The 19,824-nt window shown below is 35.1% G+C and overlaps 1 protein-coding gene across 1 annotated transcript; it reads right to left on the reverse strand.

The window, feature by feature from the left end:
- Positions 1–1,254: 1,254 nt before the first annotated feature.
- On the reverse strand, positions 1,255–17,143 carry vstm2l (V-set and transmembrane domain containing 2 like). The gene is made up of 4 exons (XM_058779528.1): positions 16,939–17,143; positions 5,462–5,632; positions 3,360–3,403; positions 1,255–2,544 (listed from the first exon to the last, which is right to left on the reverse strand). The coding sequence occupies exons 1-4, from the start codon at positions 17,054–17,056 to the stop codon at positions 2,140–2,142; spliced, it is 738 nt and encodes a 245-aa protein (XP_058635511.1). The 5' UTR covers positions 17,057–17,143; the 3' UTR covers positions 1,255–2,139.
- Between the last annotated feature and the right edge of the window lie 2,681 nt (positions 17,144–19,824).

Raw genomic sequence — 19,824 nt, forward strand, 5'->3', positions numbered from 1 at the left:
CTTCTAAGGGAAAAGGTTTCTTTAGAATCCTATTGGAATGACTTTATTTCTAAAATTCATGGAGCAATGGTAAAGTAACCAAACCTTGAGACCCCCCCCGCCCCCCTCGCCCCCCCCCAGAGTAATTTATTCTGTAAACTGTCCTTTTGCAACCTTTATTTTTAAGCGTGTATTTGAACTTAAAGCACTTAAAGTTACAAAGAACGACTGCAAACCACAGAGAATAAAACTTTGCCTTCCCATGTTTTAACTCCAAGGAGTGTTTAATAAATATTTTCACAAAACGTTTGTATTTTATATCGTTTTGCTTTGATTTTTAAAAGACATGTAGAAAAAATTATAATAATAAAAACTAAAAATCATCTTTTGTGTGATTCTGTGTATGCAGGTTTGTATTGCAATGCATAAACATTCCAAAGAGGTTCTTTCATTCTACAAGCTGACAGCTGATTCGCATTTATCTTGTACCTGAAGGCGTCAAAAAGCTTTTAACATAAATCAGTCTTTAATGAACAAATCTATTTTCATTGATGTAGGGTGTGGTTTGTGTATTTGGCTTAAAAAGACGTGATGGAGAGTAATTACTGACAGGATTTTAGTTTTATGGTGAACGATCCTTCAAATGACCTTAGCCACCTGAACTTTATTTATTTAGGGTGAAGAATACTGACCTCTGTTGGACAAAGAGAGAAATTATCTTAATCCAAAATTAGAAATTATATTAAATCACCTGCTCAACCCCTGCTCCTGAGCATGTTAGTTTTATAATTCGTTTCGAAACACTCCATTAATTCCCTCAAATTCGTGGCACAACCAAATTCATTCCACAGCCACAACACACACAGACTGCCACAGAAATAGCCTACTTGTACTGAAACAGAGCCATGCAATATTCTTGGTGTTTTCTTGGTCAGTCTGCAGTCTTCTTGGTAGTTTCAAAATGGGACGTTGCTATTGCTCATTAACTTCCTTTATATGAAATGAACGGTGATTTTTAGGAAAGGATCATCTAAATATGAATCTGAAGATTATAGGTTTATCCTGAGGATGGCAGTGTTGCATCATGCACATGTTCAAACTTCAAAGAAGCCTGATGTGACAGACTGAACATAAAGCACAGCAATGCATGCATCACAAACAGACATGCATCACATTTTTTAACACAATACAATCAATCAAGGCTTGAAAACCTCGATCATTCCATACATACAGAATGTGCGCAATTATTTTTTAAATAGGTTTATATGACTTTAATTGAAACAAGTGACAATATCTTCAGAAATTCAATAAAGTTACATAACTGAAACATTTGCTTCCATAAGGAACATTAAAGCAGAACAAAGCAGATATACAGAAGATGCATCATTAAAATCACTTTAACATCAGAAAACCGCAGAACATCTGTTCAACATTAATGGAAAAGCCCATTTAGAAATGTAGCTCTATTTCAAATTCTTATAAAATGCACACACACACACACACACACACACACACACACACACACACTAGCCATATACCATCTTGTGCGCAACACATTTTGTCAAGATACAAGCTAAACAAATGAAAATCACATACAAAGAAGAGAATAGATAAAGTTAAAGAGTAAAGAGTAAAGGTAAACATCCCCAACATAAACAATATATTACATTCAGTCCTTGTCTGTCCTTCTTTTCTAATGAATAAATTAACATTTCACTCTCTGCCTGCAGCTAAATTCACCCTCTTCGTTTCTTCTCAGTCATTAATAATCACCTCTCGTTTCTGTTGCTGTTTTATTCATTCGATTCTTCTCCTCTCCTTATGGTGACCACATGACCAGAGAAATCAAGAGAGGTGAAGCCTGAGCCAAACCAACTCAAAGAAAACTAAAGTTTTGCTGATTGCCTAGTGTTTTTGAGACAACTAGCCAACAGAATTGGTTCCAAAAGTAAGTAGGTTCAATTTTAAAAGCTTTTTAAGTAGTCGGAATAAACTATCCCTTTGAATCTACAAATGGCTGGTTCCTTTTTATAGCACAAATCAGCAATTGCAATAAAACTAATGTTAAGATTAATTACGTGGACAATGGTTTGTAACATCAGGACTGTTCTAGTTTTATCGAGACGTCTCTCTTCTCGTGTGCAGTTTTCAGCAGGACAGTCACTCTGTCTTCATATCTCTGCTCTCTGATTGGTGTTTCTTTCCCGTTCTCGTCTTGTTCCCCTCATGGAGCTGATGATGATCCTCTTCATGAAACCGATGGGCCACATGCTGCGTTCTCTGCTCTTCTTCTCTCTTACGGTGGCTCTTCTGATGATCTTCAGGACCTGCGTTCTGCTCTGATGTCTTCTTCTCCTCTTCTTTCTTCTGGTCTCTGTTGTGGACGGGACTCTGGTGTTCCTGCTGGAGGTCTGGCTGAACCTGCAGATATGCCTGAACTGTGTGCCGCTGGACTCGGCTTTCACTGAAGTCGATGACTCGACACTCGTACGTTCCCTCGTCTGATGGTCTGACGCTAGACAGACGAAGCTTATGTGAGATGTTGCTGCCAACCACTTTTACCACCTTAAAGCAAACACAAATGATTATTGAACAAGAACATTCAACTAACAAAGCAAGTCCTTTGAAGCTAATTACGTTTGGGAATTAAGAAAACCAATCATGTTTATGTGCACCAATTAAAATGAGTGCATCTACTGAAGAAGCATGTTTGGAGCGACATTCTCTCACAGATTCTTTCATAAAAAGTCAAATTAAAATGAATATACAGACATGTGAAATACCCTCATGATCTATGTTTTTACTAGTGCTGGGCAACGATTAATCGCGATTAATCGCATCCAAAATAAAAGTTTTTGTGTACATAATATATGTGTGTGTATTGTGTGTATTTATTATGTATATATGAATACACACCCATGTATGTATACATTTAAGAAAAATGTGTTATGATTATATATTAAATATATTTATATATCATATAAATTATATTAATAAATATATACATGTAAATACATGTAAATCTTTTCAAAATATATACTGTATGTGTGTGTCTTTATATACACATAATAAATATACACAGTACACACAGATATATTATATAAACAAAAACGTTTATTTTGGATGCGATTAATCGCGATTAATCGCTGCCCAGCACTAGTTTTTACTGCATAATTGCTAAAAGAATAAGCTAAAGAGACTAATATCAACAAGAAAATAGCATGAACAAGTCTTAGTTTGATCAGAATGATGTGAATTTGTTAAGAGATGTGAAGTGTCAGCAAAATATAATAAAATCAGAATATAATGCATATGTAAACCCGATCATTAAGCACTTATATTTTGTCAAATTAAGAGAAATGTCAAAATGCAAAACTCACACTTATTTTAGTTGCTCCCTTTGGTGTGTTTTCCTGTGAAACCACCTGCAGACACATATTCTAAATAAAAATTAAGTGTTTAACTGTATATATGTATACATACACAGGTCCATTTATATTTGGATACTGACACAATTTTGGCTCTGTATGCCACCAGAATAGAATTAAAATGAAACAATCGAGATTAAATTGAAGTGCAGACTTTAAGCTTTAATTTAAAGGGTTGAACAAAAAGCTTTGGAATTACAACCATTTTTATACACAGTCCCCCCATTTTCAGGGGCTCAAATGTAATTGGACAAATAAATATAATCATAAATAAAATGTTTATTATTAATATTTTGTTGAGAATCCTTTGCAGGCAATGACTGCCTTATGTCTGGAACTCATGGACATCACCAGAGGCTGGGTTACCTAATTTGTGATGCTTTGCCAGGCCTTTACTGCAGCTGACTTCAGTTGTTGTTTGTTTGTGGGTCTTTCTGCCTTTAGTTTTGTCTTCAGCAAGTGAAATGCTGCTCAATCGGGTTGAGATCAGGAGATTGACTCGACCATTGCAGAATATTACATTTTTTTTAACCGCAAAAACTCCAGGGTTGCTTTTAGTGTATGTTTTGGGTCATCGTCCATTTGTACAATGAAGCACTGCCCAATCGCTTTGCTCCATTTGGCTGAATCTGGGCAGAGAGTATATTCATATACATTTCAGAATTCATCCAGCTGTCTTCTGTCTCATCATCACTAAACACCAGTAACCCAGTGCCACTGGAAGCCATGTAGCTTATGCATCACACTGCTCCACCATGTTTCACAGATGATGTTGTATGCTTTGGATCATGAGCTGCTCCAAGCCTTCTCCATACTTTTTTCTTACCATCATTTTGGTACAGGTTTATCTTAATTTCAGCTGTCCAAATAATGCTTTTCCAGAAGTGGTCTTGCTTTTTAACCCTCTGGGGTCTGAGGTGATTTTGGGGCCCTTGGGATGTTTTGACATGCCCTGACATTTGTGCTTATTTCAGCTACTTGCTAACATGCTATTGGTCAATATGTATTTTTTTTTTTTTTTGTATTCAGCACAAACTGTGCTACAATAATATGTGAGCAAGATTGATCTACATGTTTGCATTTTTTAGAAAAAAAAAAAAAAAAAAGATTATGCATAGTTAGTAAGGTTTGGGGGAAAAATGTAGCTGAAATAAGGCCATAAAACCCATACTGAATAGAAGGGCACGAGCCACGCGTGGGCGGGATCACATTAGAGATAATGAGTTTAGACGGGAAAGACTGAACTGGTTTCATACGGATTACTTTATCAAAGAATATTTGTTTTCGATAAGTCTTGCTTAATTTAAAAGTAGACATCTCAAGCTATCTATAGATATATCTCTCATGTTCTCTAAGAGTTTTAGTTCATTTTATTGACGAGTTTCAGATGGATATTCGTGGAGACAAAGACAGAGAATGCACCATTCTTTTACAAAAGCACAATGTTTTGTTGTTACTGTGAGTTTACACAAATACAAATAGACACTTAACAGTTGCGAATGATATATAACACTTACTTGTGTTGACCAAAATCAACTGAGTATTTTTAGTGTCTTTCAAACTGATCTTAAAAAAAGTTAGCTTTTTTTAATTTTTTTGTTAAGATGTTTTTTTGGCAAAGTCTAATCTAGCCTTGTTTGCACCTTGTGGTGAACCCTGTGTATTTGCTCTGGTGAAGTCTTCTCTTGATTGTAGACTTTGACAGCGACACGTCTACCTCCTGGAGAGTCTTCTTCTCTTGGCTGGATGTTGTGAAAGGGTTTTTCTTTACCATGGAGAGGATTTTCCGATCATCCACCACTGTTGTCCTCCGTGGACGTCCAGGCCTTTTTATGTTTCTGAGCTGAGTAATTCCTTAACCTTTCCTCCAATTTTTCCTCAAATTAAAGCTCAGATTGTGCACTTTAAGCCCATATTCAGTATATACTTGAATATGTTTTGGTCAACAGCTAAAATAATGAAATTTGTGCCTGTGTCCAAATATTTATAGACCAAACTGTATATATCTAAAATAAGGTCACGTAAAAACATCTGAACAAATAAAAAGAGGCTTTCCTGATTGGTTGTCCAAGCTGGTTGCTCCGCCCAGTCTCTGCTGTGTCTGGTGTACCACCACTGGATCTCCAAGGAGACGGAGGAGGAACTAGAGCCTCTGAAGGAGCAGGCCATCTCCACATCATCTCCAGCCTGAGAGACCACGTCCTGAGGAACCTCGGTGAAAAGAGCTGAAGAGAAACAGAGATTTAAAAAAACTACACTTGATACTATATGCATTTTACTGACCATTAGTCATCCTGCTCTTAACAGCCACTGGTTCTGTGAATCTCTTCACACAGATACTTTCAGTCGTGTGTGTGTGTGTGTGTGTGTGTGTGTGTGTGTGTGCATGCGCTTGTGTGTGTGTTTAAAGGTCTGACAGTCCAATGCTCAGGAAAACAAATTAATTGCAAAAGGACTAGAGATAATTAAGCAGACACATCTGAGGACAAACAATATAATGAATTAATTGGTACAAAACACACACATGCAGAGTCTGTGTGTCTGCCGATTGCCTAAAGGGACTAAAATGTTCTCCTAAGAAACTGCTTCTGCAAACTAATGTTCTCCATGTCTTCATTCATTTCTGATAATTATTTCTGTCTGAACTACTGTGCAAGGAACCGCATGCAAACAAGACATTATAAATTGACAATGTACTCTTGTAATCGTACTTCAGGTGAAAAGTAATAAAAATTGTTGGTGTTTTACTAGCTCGAGAGTTTTGCACAGAAAAAAAAAAAAATCTAGGTAGAGACAAAAAATATTAAAAGACAACAGATGATTCTGTTTTTTAACAAATAGCCTACGCTGTTAAAATGAAAGGTTTCAGGGGGTTTTCGCACACTGTAAAAAATAAATAGCTTAGAAAAAATAAATAAATAAATAAGGCAACTTGATGCAGTAAGACTCGAGTTCTCTCAAAAATAGTTTTTTAGTTCTTCTCAGTAAAAATACTTTGTTTAGCTAATGTAAATTTGTTTGTTCATGCAATGGTGATTGTCTTATTTTGCTAATAGAAAAATTCTTGTCACAGCAACTGAAACAGCAATCACTGTCGTTGAGGTAATTGATTTTATTCTGTTTCCTGGAAGAAAGAAAGAATGTGTAAAAACTCACCACATTATTGAATTTATGTTTGTTTACAAATGACAAACCTTAATGGATAACTTAGTCTAATATGTACAACATTGTCTCTGTTTGTAAAACATCCTACAAGACTAAGATATCCAGGGAATGGATGAAAGTGGCTGAACATACTCTCTAGGCCTCAAAACTAGACACACAAACCTCAAGAACAGTAGCAGTCAACAAATGTTAAAAAGATGAGCTCTTTACATAGTACAACGAAAAACTAACAATAATGATAAAACAACAACAAAAAAGTTTAAATGAAGTCAGCAAACAGCAACAGACAACTGTGTTTGACTAGTTGGGACAACATTTGGGGTAATTTTGTTGGTCTGACAAGGGTTATATAGTTTCAAGGAAATAGCATTTTTTTAGTATTTGAGACTCAAAAGGTTTTGATGCCATAGAAGAACCATTTTTGGTTCCTTAAAGAACCTTTCAGTGATCAGGTTTTAAAGGTACAGAATGTAATTTTGACAGCTAGTGGTTGAAATGAAAAACATTGTTTCTCCCACCTTCCTGAGACTCAACACTCACGTGGGTTGACAGATTGAAGACATGCAACAGGAATGAGCACAACTGACAGCGGAAGGCGACAAGCCTCACACTGCAAGCTGATGAGTTGATTTATCTTTTAATGCCTCTGGTCACAGAACTTTTTAGATGGATGCTGAGACTTTTTAGGTCGGCTAGAATCTGTGATCTCTGACCCAGTTTGTTTGCGGATTCCATGACTGCAATATGTTGTGTTTTCCACCATCTGGCAACCCGGGGTGACGAAATACTATTAGGTAAATTGGCATTGGGCAGAGTCACACAGACCAAAACAAAAACTTCCCCAAACAGAACCCATGTAAACACAGCATGTTGTTAAAAAATATCTGCAAACATAGCGTTTTTATGCTTTAGTACAGTCAAAAAATGGCATGCAGTACTTTTAAAAGAACCACTTTTTTTTGTTTGTTTTTTGCTAGTGTGAAGAACATTAAACATTTTTTTTTTTTTTCATTATAAAGAACCTTTTTGGAATGGAAAGGTTCCATGGATGTTAAAGGTTCTTCATCAATGCCAATTAACAACAATTCAGTTCAAACTTTTCAATTCAATTCAAACTTAATTTTTGATTTAATTTTTGAAGACATTTTTCTTCACACATTCAATTCCTGTGAGTAGAACTACTCTTACATTGTGGTTTAGGCATTTTGTTTGAAAATGCTGTGCTGTAAATATTAAAAATATCTAATGGGAAAAATGAAACTAGGCTTATTACATTTGCTTGGGCATCAAAGAACTTTGAAGAGCTTTGAAGATGTTCTGATCATTTAGTGAAGGGATATAAAACTGCATTGCAGTTAATAAAGCTCAAAATACCACATTTATGATTCAAGCATTGCCAGTATTTTGAATCCATGCAGCACTAGTGCACAAACACACAAACATAGCACTCTTCAGATGAAAATCACCACCAGTAAATAAAAGTCATATTTAATCTACATAAACACAACAGCTGCTCTCATCCACGGTCTCATCTTCTGTGCTTTCCGTCTGCTCCTCTCCAGCCTTTCTCATTGATATCCACCTGAAATATGTCAACCTGCTGTAGGGCACTGCTTATGGAACAAGACAGGCTGTATCCCATGGTGCATTGTGCTTTTGACAGCCTCATGACGGATCTTTCTAGAATGGCCTACAAAGATTTGATGTTTAAATAAAATCAGTACTGACGCAAATCAACCTTCACCAGCTCATTACCAAACACAGAGAGACTTTACCAGACGCTGCTAAAAGACAGACTATAAAAAAGGTCAAAATTCGCATTCATCCTTAACATTCAATGTGCCACATTGTCCCAAGCTTGCTTGTAATTAGAAATGAGACATACAGTTAACTAATATGTCCAATTATATTTCACATTTTACTAAGTGAAATGATATAGCATCTAAAACTTAATAATAATAGTAAATTCCATTCTAAAGTATTATTTTGCTGTACATTATTCATATTAAAGTAGAAAGAAAAATGCTTAATATTCAAAATATTTACAGTATAGTAGCGAATGGGGTAAAACTAAAAACCGCAACTAAATTTAAAAGTAATAAAAATGTTACTTATAACTGACTTATTACTCATAAATGTTAATTGAAAGTGAGTTGCCAAGTCTACATTTTTTTCATTTTAATTTAGCTTGATTAAAACTTGATGTACTAAAATAAATAAACTTAAAATGAATAAACTCAATAAAAATTCATAAAAGCTATAGACATTAAAAATGACAAAAAAAAAACTATAATGAAAAACAAAACACAACAAAATTACTAAAACTTATATACAAATATGTTTTAAATATACATTCAAATAATAATAAAAACTATTTTAGTATCTCAATGATACAAAAATAGCTTCGAAACAAACATACAGAAATGAAATGAAGTCAGGATTTAGTATGCTGGTCTGTTTAAATGGTTCAGAAATTGTTTACAACATTTTAGTAAGCAGCTTGAGCCGTAAATTCCCAGAATGTCCACAAAATACTAAAAATATAATTACAGAATATAGGATATAATTAAAAAACTCAATTAATTTGAAAAGTCCTGCTGCAAACAAAAGGAAATAAAATGAGATCATTGTAAAAGCTCCACCACTTCCCTCTCTCTCTCTGTCTGTCTGTGGCAGACGTCATAAATCACACATTCATAAGGATGAAGGATGACACTAACATGCTTACTGTGAACAGAATCTGCTCAACAACCAGACATTTGATTGCACTGCAAAAAATACTGTTTCCACTCCTAAAAAGGATGCACAAAGACAATGAATACTGCTTGAATGCACACATGAAGTCACTCAGTTAACTTGCTTATAAAGAGAAATTGGCAAACTTCCTCTTAAAGAAAGCAATTTGCAGAATTCACTTTTTCAGAACTCTTTTCAAAACTTTTTCTCTGAGCCACTGCAGATAGAAGCACAATTTAAAACATGCAACTTTGGTTTCAAATCTTCTTGTTAGGACCACTATCAGTACTGATAGGCCTACGCTAATCATAGCTGTCATCATAATCTTGATTGTTTTTAAAAATGAAGAATAATGACAAATAAAAAAGCAAGAAATCTCCAAACTGGGGTTTTAAAAGCCGCTGCAGATTAGAGTCACTCTCTCTTTCAGGAAATAAGTGCGTAATTGTCTGAATTGTAGGCTTGAAAGAGACTAATGCAATTCCAGCAGAACTCAAGCACTGAGCCGCTCAGACTTTATACAACTCCCAGAGCAGATTTCTTCTAACCCCAGGGATGGACACTGTGAAACTCGTCTCAATACAATGCATTGTATTTAGTACTGCACTGTACAATATATGTCCATGGAAGTACATTATAAAACTGATCTGAATCTAAATTCTGACTGAGTGAGCAAGAAAACTTAAAATATGCAGATAAAACATTTGCTGCTTTAATTAACAGTATATTAACACCCTACAATAAGCTAATGAACTAAGCTATGTGGTAGATTATTTTTGTAATATTATGTTATATGGATATGACTTGTCATATTTTAATTAAGCTATGAATAAAATGAACAAAATTCATAGAAAAAAAATCCTTGTTCAATGTATCAATGTATGCAGAAATGTTGATAATATGCCATTAAATAAAAAAAAAAAAAAGAATTAAGTAGTGGATTTTTATATTATCAACAATAATAATTACAGGAAATATTTTGATAAAATTATCAATAAAATGACTCACATTTTAGGAAACCACACACAATGGTGGTGAATTTAGTAGCGAAACAAAGAAAGAGCAGTTAGTTTTTTTCAACTGCTAACAAGCATTGTTCAATACTGAAACCACATTTTCAAAACTGTTCATATAGTCTGCATTACCAACAAGAATCTTGGCCAAACAGTTGATCTGACCTCCAAAAACACAAAAACAAAAAAAAACATCATCAGTCTAGTATAATGAGGTGTATGTGCAGTATTGGAGTCCCAGAAGACCTTTGAGTGTAGAGTTTGTATGTTCTCTCCGTGTTGATGTTGGTTTCCTCTGGGTTTCTCCCACAATCCAAAGACATACAGGACAGGTGAACTGGAGACTGTAGTGAGAGTGAATATGAATGTGTGTGATGGACTGGACATCTGTCCAGGAGGTTTTCCTGCCTATGACCCTACATTGGACAAGCGCTGGGAAAATGGATGGAATAAATGGATGGATGTTCACAGTACCGTGAGGGTTCTAGTCCTATCTCTCTCTGCCACTCTTTTTTCCCACCAATGTGTCTTCCCTGATCTATATTTCCAAACAAAATCATTCCAAAGCCATCCATTTATCAAAAGATAACCAAGAAAGAAAGAAAGAAGACTAAAAATAGGACATCTGGCTTGGCTTTCAGCTGAAATTGCATTTAGCTGTGTTTGGAATAATAATTATTCAATTTCATAATAAATATTCTGCTAAGATTTTATATTTCAATATAATTCCTGCAGAAATGGACAGTTTGCCATCGTTCTGATTTGAATGTGCTTTTATCCGTTTTGAAAGCAGTGTGTTAGCATCTGAAAAATGTACAGTGTTTAGCAGGTTGTGGAGTATGAATGACAAAAGTGTTTGTGGATTTTGAAAAATGTGGTCATTGCATGCATTTTGTCTGAAAGCAATGAAAAATGATTCACAGTTTGGTCCACATAGACTTCTGTATTGCTGAATGTGTGAACAGTTTTGAAAATGTGGTTTCAGTATTGAACAATGCTTGTTAGCAATTGAAAAAAAAAAACTGTAACATCAAATTAAAGGTAAAATTTGAAAATTATAATTATTCTTCAAATTTTACAAAATACACTCTAATAATCTTTGTTTTGTAGTGCAACTGAGCCATTTTGGTCTGTACTCTGTACAGTATGTTTCATATTGATATTTTATACAATCAGCTCCACGCACACACACACACACACACACACACACACACACACCACATAAACATCTTTTCCCTTTGCATCTTGGTAATTACTCCCTGATTTCTGCTCTTTGTTTCTGTAATGAGAATGTACACCGTGACCATCTGTTTTCTTTGTTGGAGAGAGAAAGTCTGTGCGTCCTACAGTTCCTCTGGTCATTAATATGCACAGTCTCCATTCAGTTGGTATAAAGGTAATTATCCAGAGTCTAAAACGCTGCAGTGTTATTGTCTGAGAGCCGGTCTGCCCAGCAGTAACACAGACTCAATCATCTCGCTCTTACATCAGTCTGTTTAACACACTTTGATTGCTGAAACTGTATGAGCTTCATCACACTCATGGATCACCTGTGGCAGCACTTACAGCCCTCTCTCTCTCGTTAGAGGAGTCGTTATAAGCACTGCATGATTGACACTGGGATTTCTGATTGCTCTTTTTATCACTCAAATGCCATCTAGTATTGAAGGGCATTGTGTGAATATGAATTTCCAATGCACTTGAAAAAAACTCTTTTTCTTCTCTGTTGTAGCTCGTTTCCTAATCTGACTTTCTAATGAACCTGGCATTGTGTAGTATTGGCTCATGGATGAACTGCTTATGTTACTTTGTAGCAGTGCTGTCAAATGATTAATCGCGATTAAAGCATCCAAAATAAAAGTTTTTGTTTACATAATATATGTGTGTGTACTGCGTATATTTATTATGTATATATACATAAAGTCACATACAGCATATATTTTGGAAATATTTACATGCATATACATGTATATATTTATATTCTTATATTATACATAAATATATTTAATATATAAACAAAATATTTTTCTTAAGTATATACATGCATGTGTTTGTATTTAGATAAAAGCTGCTTTAGATAAAAGTGAGTGCTAAATGCACATTTTCTGTACACATTTGCAAAATGTGCAAAACACACCCATGTATTTAATGTTGATGTGTCTTTTTTGCATAATATTGTCTATATTGTTTTGTATAATATTTAGGATTTTTCTTTTACTCTTGCCTTGAAAATTGACCTTTAAACTATACAATAAAATATTTATTTATTTGTATGTATATAGCTTATTTAAAGGTAGGTCTATTATTATTATTTCAGCATGATTGTAAATGTGATATTGCTTTTATACAACAGTTCGATGAACAACTTAACAGTAAGTAACAAAAATTTGTTCCACCAGCAAAAATATTTCCTATCGAGTCTGTTGAGTAAATGATTCAACGACTCATTCTATAAAGCAGCCATTTGTTTCTTTCCTGACTAAATCACTTATTTTGAACAAATCAGTTGAATGAATGATTCAGCTGACTCACTCAACAAAGACATTTGTCGACATCTACTGGCGAACTGATGTAACCTGCAGAAAGAGTCGCAGTACAAACACACACAAGCGAATGATACAAACTGCTGTTGAACTGTATGTCAGTACTCCTGAAACACTGCTCGACCAATCAGATTTAATGTAGCGTAGTGTTTAAAATGTTAGTTAAAGTGTATACTGTACAGTGTGAATGTGAAAACTGTTTTAAGCCCCTCCACTGTTGCTTGTGTTGGTTTACTATCTGTTGGTAGATGAGTTTTCTTCCAGGTTCCAGTGACCTTGTGGACTGCAAAGTGTTTTCTTTTCATTCTTGCCTTTACTTTGCTTCCAGTCTATTTTTATGAGGTTTCCAGCAGAGCAGCATTACCGCGGCAAGATATGACCACCACATGCTACAGTAGCTGGAGGTGTTACCAATGCTTTACAGATCATCCTGTACACTTCCCCTGAATGATTTCCCAGGAATCTTGTCTTGGAATGTTCTTTCTTCATGAAGACATGTCTCCATGGAAATGCAATTTCATGTGCATAATTGCATGCTGGTGCAATCAAATCAAGTTAATTATGCATTCAATAACTGTATTATTTTTGATTAATTCAGTGAAATTAATTACCTTTTAACCTTTTATTACAGGCTACACGGTTCTATGTTAAACCCATAATTGCTCCATACTGTAACCCAAAGGGTGAATGCATTTGTATGTGTATGTGTAATGCTTTATTTCTTACTATGTATAACATATTAAGCAAAACTGTGAGCATAGTCACGGTTAAAGACTGCAGTAGACAGTGCATGTTGCAGTGGATGTTAGTATAATTTGTATTTTAGAATGACTGGAACATTGTATTGACAAATCGGTCTTGCTGCTCAGTCTTTGAATGACTTTGCAACAGTTTTTGACATTTGCAAAACTGGTTACCAATTGCTTTGCAAAATGATTCACTGTTCTGAAGGGCTTGAAATGAGACACACTAGTGATGCCTGCTGGTCAAAACGATGTAAATGCAAATAAACAGTTCAAAGATGCATAAAACACCCTTTTACAAACCAACTGCAATGTTTTATTGAAAGTGTAATCTAACAAATGCAATTAGCTAATCTTCTTAATACCATTAAATATGAAGCGTCCGTATATTATGTTATTTTTTAAATTTGCAGGGCATTTCGTTTGTTTTATTGAGTATTTGTTAGTCAGGCTAGTTCACTAATAACCACAAATCTTCATTTTTTTATTACATAAATGCATCAATAAGATGTCTACAAATGTATAAAATTCATCCGATGTCAAGTAAAAACCATATAGACATTAGTTCATGGGTTCACAGAGATCGGCCCCTAACAACTAACCACTGAAATTTCTAAAGTTATGACAAAACAAAGCCTTGTTTACTGAAATCACATGACTTTGCCAGTTTGATACATGCTCTGATTAAAAAAAATATATATTTGCAAATGTTTTAAAGCTTCACAAAGGTGCATATTAATAGCTATCAAGGCACCATAACATCATATAAGTTACAACATACTTAAACTTTGGATTTAGACATATACAATGACATTTTTCAGATTTCAGATAAAGCACCTTAAAAACACATTAGTTTTTACTGCACCATTAAATGACATGCAATGTTAGCACATATCTCTCTACCTGCAGAGATGCAAGCATTAACTACTACAGCGATTCTCAACAGGTTTACCTCTGAATGACGAAATAAATAATGAATGAGAAATAAGGAAGTTGTTGACACGAGCATGATATTTGTTCTGTCTCACCTCACCAAAGGGTTGATTGGTTTAATCTCAGCTGGAGGAAGACCTCCACACAGACGAAAACAGACAGCAGAGGTCAAACCCAGCTGGACCCCCTGTCTGAACAAAACCCCCTGTAGACATTATTAAACGACCTGAGACACAGAGAGAGAGAGGAATCACAGCGGACGAGGAGATGACAAATTCTGTGCAGCAAATCTTCCCATCAGACATGTTTCAATATACTGGATATACTAAACGCACATTCGCTTTCATTTATATCCCAATTAATAACAAATGCTAAATAATTTTCTTACTTCGGTTTGAACAGTTTTTGTCTGACTTTTTTCCAGATATATTCCAGCTGTTTCTTCATTTTTCTCTTTCTTTAATTGAACAAAACATGTTTTTAAATATTTAACTGCCTTCAGAGTTCTGAGAAAAGAAGTCAGAATGCCATAATTGCAAGATATTAACTCATAGCTGTAAGAAAAAATACAGAATTGTGGGTTTATATCTCATAATTCTGACTGTATAACAATTGTCTGCTATACAGCTTCTACACATCCTTACGCAGAACATGAAACTCTTCAGTTCGCCTGTACACTTCACAAAAACACAAGATAACAGGACTAACTTTAACTTTTAATCGACTCCCAGTGGAGAGGACGGTGGCGCTAATTGGAGAGTTTCAAGGTAACCAATCAATACTCATCTCATTCACAGCATGCTCGTTTGTATTGATCAAAGACAGAAGAACATCTCAAAAATCCACAGCAATCACAGAGCATTAATCACACGACGCAGAAGAACAAAGCAGAGGAAAAGTTCACGGTTGCACAAAAATATTCAGCAAAATAGGTAACCCTGAGAGCAGCCGCTCTGCTCAAGAGAATAACTAGAAAATGACTGTGAAACTATTTCCAAGGAATTTGAGGAAACAAATGACAAGTTCAAGAAGTTTTCAGGAAAAGGCTCAAGAAGTACTCTAATACAATTACTCAACAAATAACTTCCCACTGTTTTTACACAAGTGAAAACTTTATTAACAATTCCATTAACTAGCAAAAATTCCAAGGCTTTGTTTTTCTAATCCCTGGGGATTCCTTCACTTACATTTTGCAAGAAATGAAATCTAATCTGTTTGTTTGAAGACTGTAGTTCATATCCAATATATCTACACTGGTTACCGTGACTGAAGCACCAGCACAATGTCAAGACACTATAGCTGTCAGTGTAGAAAAAAAGAAAACGGTGAATTTTGCGCTGCTCATGTCCATCTTGACATCTCGGCTTGGTGCTGAACTCACACCGCACATCAGACAGCATTAACATCAGAGGACTTCCAGCGAAGAGCATGAAAAAAATCTCATAACCATCAGAGACAAGGAGTTAATATTTTTTTGTATTTCCTTTTAATATTTAACTAAAAAAAAAAAACTAAATATTTAAGAAATGCAAAAGAATTCATGCAACAGCACAAAAAAAGTATACAAAATTGTTTTGACCATTTAATATTTCAAGAAATGTATCTCCTTATAAAATTTTAAAACTACTAACCCCAACCTGATATTCATGAAAAATACTCAGAAATTCTATTTAAAATTGCCATGAGAAGACAGAACAACAAATTATTTTGTACAGTTGACTCTTGTCTTAATGAAAGCCAGTGTGGTTTTATTGTGTTCATCCATATTGCAAAAATTATGATATTATGATTTTAGATTAAAAAACAGAATTCACAAAAATGATTATACTTAAGACTGTTTTAAATGGGTGTTAACTAGGCCACATGCATATGTAAATGGAAATTTAACTCAATACTTTAAAGTTACATGAACATATACTCCGACAACTTATGTGACATATAATGTGACAACTTGCCCCGGTCTGTCCTGTAGTTGGTTGTAGGCTATTCACAATATTGTATTTGTTTTAATGTGACTTGCCTTTAAAATGCTATTTCTGTTATTAGCCTACCATTTTATCATAAAATCTTAACCTTTTCTCCCCTAAGAAGCTTAAGATTAATTTCCAAATAGCCTAACTTTCAAAAACATTACTTAAGCTAATGGTTTCAAACTCAAATATTCATTAATGTTAAGTTAAAGAATTCATACAATCAAAGAGAGAGAGAGAGAGAGAGAGAGAGACAGAGGAGATCAAAACTTATTGTTTTGTAGTTTCCTACCCAGACCGGATTTTGGGCGTTCTGAATCAGTTCATGCATGGGCTATATGATGCTCCAGAAATGCTCGTTTGAGACACATCCCAGCACACTCAACTCAATGCCATTCCGGTTGTTTCCGTTCCCCGCACACACCTACCGTTTCCAGATACGTGATTGTCCACTGCCAAATTTGCGCTGATTTGGGCATAAAGTCCCAGCGACTGTATAATCCACAGCATCTCTCCAAACGAGCGCATTTGTGCTCTATCACTCATTAGATCCTGCCGGTAAGGCGGCACCTGAGCGTCGGTCGGTGTCTGTGTTCGTCACGCTCCGGAGCGCACTAATTGCCGCGCGGCTGCGGCGGAGGACCACACGGAGGAGGGGCGCGTGTGATGCGGTCTGCTGAACCTCCAATTAGGCGGAGCGATATAAAGTCATTTAGGAACCTTCCCTGCTCCTACTATCAGGTGAAAGTCACTTTCTATGTTGTGCAGACTAAACATTTCCATAGTTATTACCCAGGATTAAGATCACATGCTTTTCATTAGAGTAGCCAAAAACTGTACTCAAGTAAAAGTACTTAAAGAAATATTTACTCAAGTAAAAGTAAAAGTAATTGTCTGAATGGTTACTTGAGTAAGAGAAAAAAAGTTCGGATAAAATCGGATAAAAAAAACTGCTCAAGTAGTTAGTTACTACTAGTTACTTTGAATCATATACACTGTATATCTATAGTCTATTTTTATTTAGATATACAGATAAAATTTATGTAATGTAGCTATATATATACTGTAGCTATAGCCTTTATGTCAGTCTTCAGTGTCACATAATCCTTCATAAATCATTCCAATAGGCTATGTTGATTTATTATCAATGCTGTTCTTTTTAGCTTTCTATTCATCAAAGAATCCTGAACAAAATGTCACAGGTTCCAAAAAATATTAAGCAGCAAAACTGTTTCCAACACTGGTAATAAATCAATATATTAGAATGATTTCTGAGGGATCATATGACTCTGAAAACTGAAGTAACAGCTGATGAAAATTCTGATTTGCATCACTGAATTAAATTATATTTTAAAGTATATTAATTATGTATGCATATATAACCTAAAATGCAAAATGTAAACAAATGTAGCCTATATTTCTGCAAGCGTAAATATTGTGAAAATATCAATATTAATTGTGTCTAGGCAAAAGCATTCCTCCTGGAACAGGTCGCGCCGCTGCGCAGAGCTGACACGGGTTTGGCGGGTGTTCATTTCATACTCTGTGACAGTATAAATTATACATTGTATTTAATGTATAAGGTAGCCTACATGTACAACAAACTGGTAATGTCATAGTGGTAACGTGTACTGTAATCAGATGTAGCTTATCTATACCTGCGGAACCGTAGACAGCACACACGGTGTTCATCTAATAAAGATCTTCATAGCTAGCAAACCATAGCCTTTGCAGATTTGTTTTCAATTTACTGTCGATCCAAAGCCACGTCTTCAACGCTCCTGATGTTACAACTCTGAGTGAGAACCGCTTCAGACGACTCAGCGTGTGTGGCAGGGAACTGAACGAATCATTCAAACTGATTCGCGAACCAGTTCACTGGTCTGCCAACTGGTTTGATCAAGCCTTTGAACAGAATTGACTTAAAAGAATGAATCATTCGCGAACGGGCATCGCTCATTGCCCAGAGAAAAGTAGATGGCATGTTTGGAATAAATTGAAGCATTTTTAACTTGTATTGCATTAAGATAAAGTAAGGAGAGGAGCGTCGCCTACAGTAACGAAGTAAAAGTACCGTTTTTTCACTAAAAATGTTCTTCGAGTAAGAGTAAAAGTACCATCTTTAAATATACTCTAAAAGTATTAGTTACCCAAAAGATGTACTCAAGTAATTGTAACTCGTTACTACCCACCTCTGCATTTAATAGTGTAGTATGTTGTACATCTGCAGATGATCAGATATTATCATTGTAGTCACAAAACCAAAAAAAACAACAACCTTATGGTGCATTCAAGTCATGACGGAAAGATCGAATGAGCTGAACGCACATGATGTTCTAACTACAACTCAACTTTCTTCAAGCAGTTTTAGTTTTGTGTCACTGAGAAAATAGATGCGAAAGATGCAGAGTCTATTTTGACAGTAAATTTGTTGAACTTCATTTTTTTCCATTTACAACAAGCTAGGTTGTCTGTATAAAATGATAGTATTTATTATATAGCGTAATTATGCTATAGAATACGTAACAATTCAATTTACAGCACCTTTGTACAAGTAATAAAAACAGTAAAAAGCAAAACAAAATGTACAGTTTATTCATCATTTTGTAAAAGTAGAGTTATAAAATCTTGCTGGATTTTTTGGTAGAAAAGGTATATTGTTATCTTGCTCTGGCCAAGAGACTTGAACGCACATGATGCCATAATTTCACCTTTGCAATTTGTAAATGCAACCGTACAGGAAAACGTCAGTGTACCATTAGATCCAAGAAAGTCTGACCTATATTATTATTATTGGAAATAATGTTTAAAACGTTCTTACCTGATATACTATATTGCTCTTCAGTGCATGTTTTTACATTATTCGTATTAAAACACTGTAATGCAAAGCTCTAAAGTTTACTTGAGCAGCATATACATTGCTTTACCAGACTGCAGTATTTTATAATCTTACAGACAGTCCAAGCATATCTAGCAGATTCATAAATATTAAACATAGCTGTGAGGCTGAAGGAAATGGAATAACCTGTGCTAAAATGGTTGCACCGGCCTCACAAATGTTAATGTGTCCAGTTCTCAAACCGACTCACAGACATCAGGATCAGGTCTGAGCCCAAGGGAGTCTCGTCCCTGACTGAACGTGTGTCCTTTTGCCTTTTCTGACTTATAAGAGAACATGTTTAACATGTAAATGAAGCGTAAGATCACTACTTGGTGGTGTATTGTAACTGCATGTCAAAAATGGTTCCAGTGAGGAGATACTGCATTAAAAGTTGGCTGCAATCATGTCTCAGTTTCAGTCTCAAAATAAAATA

The sequence above is a fragment of the Onychostoma macrolepis genome, chromosome 06, assembly GCF_012432095.1.
Source record: "Onychostoma macrolepis isolate SWU-2019 chromosome 06, ASM1243209v1, whole genome shotgun sequence".
Classification (NCBI taxonomy): Eukaryota; Metazoa; Chordata; class Actinopteri; order Cypriniformes; family Cyprinidae; genus Onychostoma; species Onychostoma macrolepis.

Bases quoted from the DNA above. Each gene is read 5' to 3' on its own strand.
- vstm2l (XM_058779528.1), bottom strand. From the start codon at position 17,056: ATGAGTGATAGAGCACAAATGCGCTCGTTTGGAGAGATGCTGTGGATT. The intron at 3,404-5,461 runs AAAGCCTCTTTT...TGTGTCTGCAGG, and splicing joins AGCTTGGACAACCAATCAGG to TGGTTTCACAGGAAAACACA. The intron at 2,545-3,359 runs GTGAGTTTTGCA...GTTTGCTTTAAG, and splicing joins AGGGAGCAACTAAAATAAGT to GTGGTAAAAGTGGTTGGCAG.